Source organism: Ovis canadensis, chromosome 9 (assembly GCF_042477335.2).
Source record: "Ovis canadensis isolate MfBH-ARS-UI-01 breed Bighorn chromosome 9, ARS-UI_OviCan_v2, whole genome shotgun sequence".
In the NCBI taxonomy this organism is placed as follows: domain Eukaryota; kingdom Metazoa; phylum Chordata; class Mammalia; order Artiodactyla; family Bovidae; genus Ovis; species Ovis canadensis.
The window spans coordinates 31386612-31396490 of record NC_091253.1 but is presented as its reverse complement, the minus strand read 5'-3'; the positions used below and the strand labels follow the sequence as shown (position 1 = coordinate 31396490).

The following is a 9879-nucleotide window of genomic DNA, read 5'->3' as shown; positions in this document are numbered from 1 at the left end:
CTTTCTTGCAGCCAGAAAGAGAGAGGCGTGAAAGACGACAAATGCAAACCAGAAGCAGAAGCAGCCGGAGGGAATGGGAGGGAGTTGATTTTCTCCACTGGGAACGCTTTCAAAGCCCCTGCCAGCGCCAGGCCCTGAAACTGGATCTCCGCCTCCACCCAGCACCCTCCACTGGCTCCCCCTCCCCACCTTTGAGAAATGCCCAGGGAGGATGACCCCGGCTCCTTCTGTGAGGTTTTACCACCCCCGGTGTGAAATCACAGCCCTGTAACTTTCCCTTTAAGAGCTGTCAGAGCCGGGGAGGCTGGCCAAGCTTGGATTGGAGGTGGGGACAGAGAGAAGAAAGAAAAAAAAAAAAAAAGAGAGAGAGAGACAGGAAAAGTTTTTCAGAGGAAAATGCAGGGTTTGTCCTTAACCCTGACGTCAGATCTTACTTTAATAAAACCCCCTGAGGGCTGCGGGAAGAGGCATATCTGGCACTTTTGATGGGCCAGGTCAGTCTCGGTCCAACTCCCCCGAGAAGTGGCCGAATCCTCTGGGCTACTCCGTAGATGCCTTGGCCACCGACCTCCAGGCATGAGGTGGTTACTGCCCTGGACGCTGGTGGCAGTGGCAGCAGCAGCTGCAGCGGGCAGCACCTTGGCCACGGTGAGTCCTGTCCCGAGGGGCACCGTCCCCATCGGCCCTGCTGTGCGGGTGGGTGGGATGAGAAGGGCTGAAATGTTGGGGGGGCAGGCAGGGAAGTGTCCACTGAGGAGCCAGGGCGAGCCCCAGGGTGAGGAGTCAGGCTGCTGGGGACAGATGGTCCTGGCAGGAGGGGAATCACGGCCAGTACCTTGGGAAACAAACCAAACAGGACTTCTATGCCCTTTATTTCCCACCTGAAATGCAGTAGAAAGGGGGTACTTGGAGGAAATGGGAGTCAGGGAGCCTGGACTCCAGGCAGAGGTCTGCCCAGACTCGCTGTGTGGCCTTGGGCTAGTCACTCACTCTCTCTGAGCAGCATAAAGTGAGGAAGATTGTTGTTACACTTCTAGCCTTTGGGTTTGGAAAATGAGTCTCCAAGTGTTGGAGATACTACAAGACGGGGTGGAAAGGACCAAGGAAAGTTGGAAGGAAAAGGCTAGCTTTCAACAAAAGGGCTCACATGTGCCACAGGACTCGTGATGATTCTCCAACCACAACTGCCTTGGGCTTGCACAGCTCTCTACAGTTTATGAAGCATGCACGTTTGGGTCCTATAGAAGATACCCGCTGGTTCAGGAGGACCCTGAGGGTTCTCTGTCTCCCACCTCCATCCTGGGGCACACCGAGGGGAAGGGAGGAAGGTCTGCCCCTCCGAGAAGCCAGGGAGCGAGACACGTGGCAGCACGGAGCCAGGCAGCGGGCTCGGGGCGGGGATCAGGCACAGGGCGGGCAGGAGGTGGGCAGCTGCAAAGAGCTTCTGAATCCAAGAGCCCACGGCCCCGGGCCAGGGCCTGCTGCCAGGAGTGAGGCCAAGAGGCTGGCGGAGGGCGGTGGGAGGGAGTTCATTACCCACTCCCACAGACAGCTTTCTTGGGATTTGATGTGCCCCATTTCCAGGGAACTGAGGGAACTGAGGCTGGAGGGGGTAAGCTACTTGCCCATGGGCTCAAAGACACAGGTTCTGATTCAACGAGATCTGAGGTTCAGAGCTGACCATAGGCCAGTTGCTCATAGGTGCTAGGAGATGGGTGTTCCTCCAAGCACGGTAGAGTGCATGATGCGGGCAGGTAGAGCCGGTGACTCGCTGTTGAATCCTCCCTGCCTTGTGTGGCTCTTGCCTAGTAATTGGTGCTGAACCAAATAAAAAGGACATTAATTTCATTTTACGAATGAAAGAAATAGAGACAGGGCAAGCCGGGGACTTGCCCAGGGTCTCACTATCAGTAAGTGGAAGCGTTCAAACTTAGATCTTTTTTTGCCAAATGCCACTCTTTCCTGCAGACCCGAGCAACCAGGAGGTGCCACAGGAACCTTTATTTCACAGCTGCTGTGTCTGGGAGGACAGGGGTGGATGGAGAAGAGGTGAGAGGGATATGGTAGTGAGGTCTGAGTGAGGAGGAGGAGAGAGAGATGTTGGCGGAGAGGGGTGTCCAAGTACATGGGAACACCGAGCACCTCCTCAGAAGGGAGGTACTTTCTCTCCTGGGAAAGAGGGGCTGCAGGTCCACAGGCTCAGCTGAGGGGCCGTGCAGCATAGGAGCTGGCAATCCAGGACGGAGAGAGGGCTTCCGAGAGGAGACGGGGTACCTCTCCTCTCCCCCTGACCGGGACCTTCTCTGGGGATCTATGGTAATCCCCTAACACTGCTGCATGACTCAGGAGCTCCCCAGACAGAGCCTTAATGCCCCCAGCAAGGGCTGGGAGACACATACTGTCAACCTGCACTTTGCTTTAGAGACAGGTTCCAGCCATGCTGATCCTCCCCAAGCTCACATATAAGGGCACTGTGAGTCCACTCAGGGTCCTGGGGGTGTTTAAAAGAAAAAAAAATGATGATAAATGTTTATATAGAAGAAAACATTCGGTGAGAACGGCCAAGAAAGCTTCACGTCAGAGAGTAAAACATTATCAAAGTTCTGTAATTGAAGGAGGAAGAAGCCAGCGCAGGAAGAGATAAATCCAGGAGCTGGACAGGGCGGAGAGCTCGGAAACACAGCCAAGTGTATTTGGGAATGTAACATATGATAAAGGTGAACCACAGGCAGGCCTTGTTTCTCCATCTCTTTGCTTTTTTTTCCCCCCTTCTACATGTATTGAGGACTTCCCATGTGCTAAGAGAAAGGGCCTACATTGTTGGGGGTGGGGGGCATTGCTGCACCAAATGCTATCTATTTTTATACATAAGACCTTCCTCAGTTCATTTAAATGACATTTTTTAAATTTTAATTATCTTTAATTTGAGGATAATTGCTTTACAATAATGTACTGGTTTCTGCCGTACATCAACATGAATCAGTCATCAGTATACAGGTCTCCCCTCCCTCCTGAATCTCCCTCCCACCTCCCACCCCATACCACCCCTCTAGGTTGTCACAGAGCCCCAGTTTGAGTTCCCAGAGTCATACAGCAAATCCCCATTGGCTATCTGTTTTGTATGGTAGTCTATATGCTTCCAGACTACTCTCTTATGAGTCTTTATTAAGCATCTCCTAAATGCTCACAGCAACACTGTTAAGCAGATGTAATCATCCTTCTTTGTAGATTAAAAACTCAAGCTCAATACAATATGGTAAAGTAATTAACCTCCAATAAAAAAATAAATTTATATTAAAAAAACACTCAAGCTCAGAGAGGTTCAGTAACTTGCCCAAGGTCACACAGCTAGCAGTCAGTGGGACTGACATTTGGGCCTAGGTCAGCTCTCAGCAGTGCAGCCTCCTGGCTCCCTGGCTCGTGTCCTTGTGCAGACATGAGAAGCACAGGGTCTGCACCCCTACTGAGCCTACTCGGCTGGAGAGGCAGGGAACAGCCTCTCCATGGGAACGAGAGGCGACAGGGGTGATGCCGTCCAGGAGAGCGAGGCTGGGTACAGGCCCTCCACTGGCTGGTCCCTTAACCACTTGGACATCCCCGTCTTCTCTTGTTAATCGCGGCTGACAACCTGAGCCCCCTGCAAGCTCCCTGGGGCCGAGGAGTGAACACAGAGCTGATCGAGGGAAGTGTCTCAGTGGCACAGTGAAAGTGAAGTCGCTCAGTCATGTCCGACACTTTGAGACCCCATGGAACCTGTAGCCTACCAGGTTCCTCCGTCCATGGGATTTTCCAGGCAAGAAGACTGGAGTGGGTTGCCATTTCCTTCTCCAGGAGATCTTCCCGACCCAGGGATTGAACACAAATGCTGTGCTAATAAATTCTGGGGCACACGTGAGGTCTCTGATAGTCTGTGTAAGGCTGAGACTCACATCTCTTCTCCCACAGAAATATGTGGGTGTGCACAGGGGTACAAGTGCGTGTGTGTGTGTGTGTGTGTATAAGTGACTGTGGCTTGTCTGAAGGCATAGATCCCCATGGCGTCAGGATGCTTGAGCTGGGTGTGAAACGCAAACCCACCCTCAGCCTCTGGAATCGACTATAGGACAATGTGGCTCCGGATAAGTGGCACATTTCCTTCTAAAAGATTGCAGGAGCATTGAGATGCCTTCTTTATACCCCGTGTCTATAGCAGGGACCTGAGCTAGCATTTCAGATCCCACCCCAGGCCCCACACCCGCCAGCTCCCTGCCCAGAGCCCCTTCCGGCAATTTGGACGCTCTGCTCCTGGCTCTGAGCCCCTCCTGCTCACCGCTGGCCCAGGATGCTGGCAAGAGCGTGTCTGGGACAGACCCTTCCCACCTGGGCATGGCCCTTGGCCAGGGCTCGCCCTCTGGACTGGGCATGAGAACAGTGCTCCGTGGGAGACCAGATCCTGACCTCGGGCTGAGCAGCACCCCCCAGGCCGTTTGCGGACTCACCTCCCCTCCCCAGGTTTCAGGAAAGGCCCTTGCCCTGTGCCAGCAAAGCAGCCAAACGCCAGGAGGCTGTCTTTGTACAAACAGAAACCCTGGAATTCCTCCCAGGAACCTTTGCCATCTCTCTGAACGCGGGGAGGGGCTGCTACACACCCCGTAGGTTACATGTGGGGGCGGGGAGGTGAGCCACCCGTGGCCCAGGGTGGGATCCCGGGAGGAGCCGGGAAGGATGCCAACCGCAAACCGGGAAGTAAAGCAGGCTAAGAAGGCCCGCAAGAGAACCCTGCAACTGCGGATGTTTGGGGCGGGGCTTCAGTGCGTCGGTCAGTCATTCAACACCTCCCATGTCTCAGAAACATGAATGATGATGAGAGCTAACCCTGACCCAGAGCTCACTGTGTTCTAGGCACCCAATCCCAAGCATCTACATACATCAACTCACTTGAAAACCACACACCTACAAGGCGGGCTCATGACAGTCTAGACCAGGCTCATTACATCGTCCGACCAGAAGCCACTTGCCACATGAGGTCCTTGAGCCCCTGAAATGTGGCTGACCCCAACTGAGCTGTAAGAGTAAAATCCACAGTGTGAATGTAAGACTGCAAAATTCTCATGGTGATTTTTTCTATTGACACCGTGTTGATAATACTGACAATTATATTGATAATAATGATAGTACTGTTACTATATCAGGCCAAATGAACTATATTATTAAATTAAATTTCACCTTTGCTTTTTGGTATGATTGCTGGAAAATATACAATTCCATCTGGAACTCATATTATGTTTGACCAGACTGTGTTGGCCTGAAAAAACACAAGGGTACATAGAAAGGTTATAGTGGGGAGGGGGAAATACTGAGCTCCTCTCCTTCCAAGCTGTGCACCCTCAGACGAGTAACCTAGCCTCTCTGAGCTAGTTGCTTCATCTATAAAAAAGGCATAACGTTAGTACCTGCTTCTTGGGTACTAACCCTCTTGGCATGATTAAAGAGTGAAAGAGAGGTAAAACACACGAAGACCCAGCACAGCCAAGGCGGAGCGGGAACCGACCCTCCTTCCAAACAGCAGGGGAGGGGCATCCCGTCTTAAGTGGGAGCACCGGCTGCAGACAAGTGTGCAGATCCGAACGAGTGATCAGAGGTTTATCAAGACCCCAGGCTCAGTACCGGGTGGGCAAGAAGAGGGGCAGAGCAATCGGTGGACGGTGCTGGGTTCACTGCTGAGCTGATCTTCAGAAGATCTCAGGGTTTCCAAGTCCTGGACAGCTTCTCAGCACATGTAGAGGGAGTCAAGGAAGATTTCTGGGTTATCAGATAGGAGAGGGAAATACAGATAGTGATGATGACGATGATGACGGTGATGATGCTGCTGGTGCTGCTGGTGATAGTGGTAATGATGACGGTGATGCTGATGGTGCTGCTGCTGATGGTAATGGTAACATGATGGCGGTGATTAAGATGATGATAGTATGAGATTTGCGTCTTCCAACCCTGAGTCAGGTTGACAATGACTGAGATTTCCTTAGCTTGCCCATTCACTTGTTCCATGGATGCTAAAAGGCCTGCTCTGTGCCCAGCCCCATCCTGTTTCTAGAGAAGTGATCATAGTCTGTCAGCTCAGTCCCTACTGTCAAGGATGGCTCATGTGTTGCAGACAGACTTTTAGCTCAGAGGAGTGTGTTGAAAATCTGATAGGGAAGCTTAGAGGACTGCGAGAGAGAGAGAGAGAGAGAATCAGTTCTGGGGCCCTGAGCCTGAATCCCTGGGGAGGCCTCCCCACCCTCACCAGCGTACATGAATTAACAACCTTGATAATTCTTATGCACACATCGTTTCTAAAACCATTGAATTGAGAGACTCTGGTCTCTCCTCCAGCCTTGACTTCCTGATAATCTGCCAGCTCTCCTCCTCCTTCCATCCTGGGGGGCAGGGGTGGGGGAGGAGAGACAGAAGCAGAGAAGGAACAGGGCCTCTCGGGCGTGAGTGATGGGCATTCCAGGGGAGATGATAAAATCTGCTCATCCTGTCCCCCTAATCAGGAAGCAAGTCCAGGCTTGGGGCATGGACCATGACTCTGCTCAGCCTTGGTGGGGATGAGAGCGAGGAGAGAGGGAAAGAGATTCTGGGCCCGAAGGACAGGAAGGGAGGGGCTCTCCCTCCCTCTCCCCATTCCAGAATCTGTGTTGAGTCTCAGGGTGCAGAGAAAGGCCATGTGCCCTGATCTTGCCCAGAGCTGGGTGGGGAGAAGGGAGGAGCTGGTCTGAGGGGGGAGGGAGCATCCTGAGAGCACTGGAATTTGGATCCTGCTCTTGGAGCAGAAGGATGGACTTGTCCAGGGAGTCAGTCATCCAGTCATCACTGTCACTTTAGACACTTGATAATACTGAAAATGAAGAGGTTGGACTTGACCCCAAACTTGCTTCCAGCTGGAGCCACGACCCCATCCTAGGGCCACACTCATTCATCCGGGGGCCAGGAGTGGGGTTCATTGCTGTGATTCTTATGGGGGGACTCATGCCACTGCCCCTCCATTAGGAGCACTGCTGGCCTGGCACCCCAAAAGCTGAGGTTCTGGGATGTCCCTCTAGATGTATTTCTTCCCTTCAAGGTGTCCCCAGATATTCTCTCTTTGGCCCGCATCTCCTTTTCCGACCCTTAGAGTGTACCCTCTGGTTTCATAAAACTGGAAAATGTACCACGAGTTGAATCTCCCAGGGTCCCACCATCTCAGTGGTACCTTGTCAGGCCTGGTCCCAGATGCTGCAGCAAAGACCAATGCCAGCTCCCCCGGCACTGCTGAGTGGGCTGTGCAGGTGCCCAGGACTCCAGTCTTAACACTTTCCACCACACTCGATCCTTGAGGTCTTGCAAGCTTGAGAAGCATCCTTGTAAATACCACTGAAGAGCCTGGTACCACCTGCGTCCCCATCTCTGTGAGTAATACCTCCATCTGCCCCCTGTCAGAAACCTGGGGCTGTTTTCCACCCTAACCTCTCCACCCAGTGCCTCCAGCTCCCCACTCCTCCCTGCTGCCAGGAGAAGCTAGACCCTCTTTCGGCTGAGCCCGCTGTCCTAACACCTCACAGGATTCCTGCTGGACCACAAGTGCAAGTCCACACACAAAGCTTGGAGGGAAGAGAATGGATTCTGCTCTTGGAATGAGGTGGAGTCAACCACAGAATTTGAATTCAGACAGGAGATCACCTTGAGTGTTCTGAGCCTCAGTTTCCTCATCCATGACCCCAGGACACCCACCTCTGAATGGGTCGTGCTGAGTACAGAGCCTGGAGCAGCCTCCTCCGAGACCAGCCTAAGCGTGGTTTCCAGCCTCACCCTTTGGGACCGCCCTCCTTCACCTTCTTTCCAACTTCAAGGGCCATTCTCCCAAACACTCGAGTGTTCCACCTCTGTGTACTTGCCCCTGCTGTCCCTTCTGCCTGAAATGCCCTCCCCACCTTCTCGGTTCATGGAACAGTGTCTTCCTAACCGGTACCCCTCTGAGAAGCTTCCTTTGGCCTCCCCCGCCAGCTGGAACAGCTGGCATCCCACCGTGGGCCCCACAGTCCTTGTTCTCACTCGGGGGAAAGAAGCGCACCACTCAGCTGGAGCGCTCAGCTGGCCCCGCCTCTCCCATGAGCTGCCTTCCAACACCCTCTCCTCCTGTAAGACCAACCCCAGGGCCTTGGCACGTGCTGTGCCTGCCCCCAGCTGTGCTGCTGCTTTCTCCCTTCGGGACCTGGCACTGTCTCTACTCAGCTTGCTGTCACTGTAACACTCGGAATAGGTGCCCAGTGCATGGATGAATTAATAAACAGAACCAGAGGCCAACCTGGGTGACTGGGTAGGATGGAGGGGAGAGCGGAGCCGTACCGGCCTTTCTAAGTGGAGGCTTTGTGCTGGGAGGAGGAAGGAGGGACTCTGACAAAGAGGCCTGGAGCTGGTTGCTGAGAGGACTGACCAGGTGAGCTGCAGCCACAGGCTTGCTTCCTGAGCCCAGAACCAGGAGTCAGAAGACTCCGCTCTAGTCCAGGTTCGGGGTTTGGTCTCTGAGCCTCTATCTCTTTCCCTGAAAGTGGAGTCAGAAAGCCACTCTGCCCGCGCCCTCAGCAGGAGGCAGTGGGGGCCCAGGGGCAGTGGTAGCGCACAGCCCGGGGCTGAGGCCCAGCTCCCCGCTCCCTGCCTGGCCTCAGCTTCTCATCAGCACAAGGGACCCAAGAGTCCCACTCGCGGAGCCCTAGGGGCAGAGGCAGACCACAGGCCGGGTGCTAAGTGTATGTCGGAAAGGAGCTTGGGGTCGCGATGAGAGAGTGACGATGGGGATACTTTGGGGTTGCAAATGTGGCCTTCTCAGCTTTTCTGAGCTCCTGGACTGCAGAAGCTGGTGGGTGGGTGCTGCATGGATGGTGGGGAGTTGGGGGGCGGCTGTAGCCATCTATCTGTCCCTCCTACTGCTGCCCTTGCTGTTCAAATCTGCCTCCCCCAACACACACAGACACACACACAAATGCACACATGTACGTACCACCTGTTTCTGGCCCCATACTTCAACTAGCCGTGTCCTGACACAGGCAAACTTCAGCTCCTAAAGGATCAAAGCGCCAGCCCTCAGGGGGCCCTCACAGTGAGCTGAGGACCACAGCATCGGAGTCACTGGCAGGATCCTGTATCATCCCCACTTTACTGAGCTGGAAACTGAGGCACAGTTTAATGATGTCCCTGCGATCCAGGCTTCAAGAACACACCTGAGCTCCCCACACAGGGCCAGGTGGGGGGTTCACCCCTCCCCAGGGGGTCCTGTGGGCCAGCCCCTTGCCCATGTCCTGTGCTCCCTGCCTGAGTCAGGGCCTCATCCAGGAGGAGGAAGGGGGTGGGCTCAGGCTCCATCTGTGGAGGGAGGGGAGACCTTATCTGAGGCCAGCTTAGCGAGCCGGCGACATCAGAGCCGGATGGCGCCAGAGGGTTGCCTCATCCCAGCCTGCCTTGTCGGGGAGCAAGTGGCTCGCCTGGGGCCAGTCTCAGCATGGGGGCTGGAACCCAGGGACCCCCACTGCAGATCTGGGGGCTGGAACCCAGCGACCCCCACTCCAGATCTGGGGGCTGGAACCCAGGGATCCCCACTGCAGATCTGGTCATAGGAGCTGAAGATGGTCACCTCTGTTCTCCTGGACAACTGGTGCCTCCTCCCTTATATTAAGCAGAATAGGCCTGAACTCAATGCAGGCAACTTCTCCCGCCCGTGTCTGTCCTGGCTATTGCTCCAGGGCTGGCCCCTTCCCTGGCTGGCCCATGGCTACCATCACAGCCAGGCCTGGGATGACCGTTCTCCGTTCTTCCCAGTGAGATGAATGCACAGGAAACTGGGCGAGAATGGGTCCCTTGGAGCTCATAGGAGGACGAGAC

General features: G+C 54.3%; 1 protein-coding gene across 1 annotated transcript in view; it reads left to right on the top strand.

Annotated features, from left to right (window-relative positions):
- The first annotated feature begins 329 nt into the window (after window positions 1-329).
- Window positions 330-9879, top strand: part of CCN4 (cellular communication network factor 4) — a 31005-nt gene continuing 21455 nt past the window's right edge. The window contains exon 1 of the mRNA XM_069600946.1: window positions 330-648. Within this exon, the coding sequence (XP_069457047.1) occupies window positions 577-648 (72 nt within the window). The 5' untranslated portion in view covers window positions 330-576. The remainder of the gene's footprint in view (window positions 649-9879) is intronic.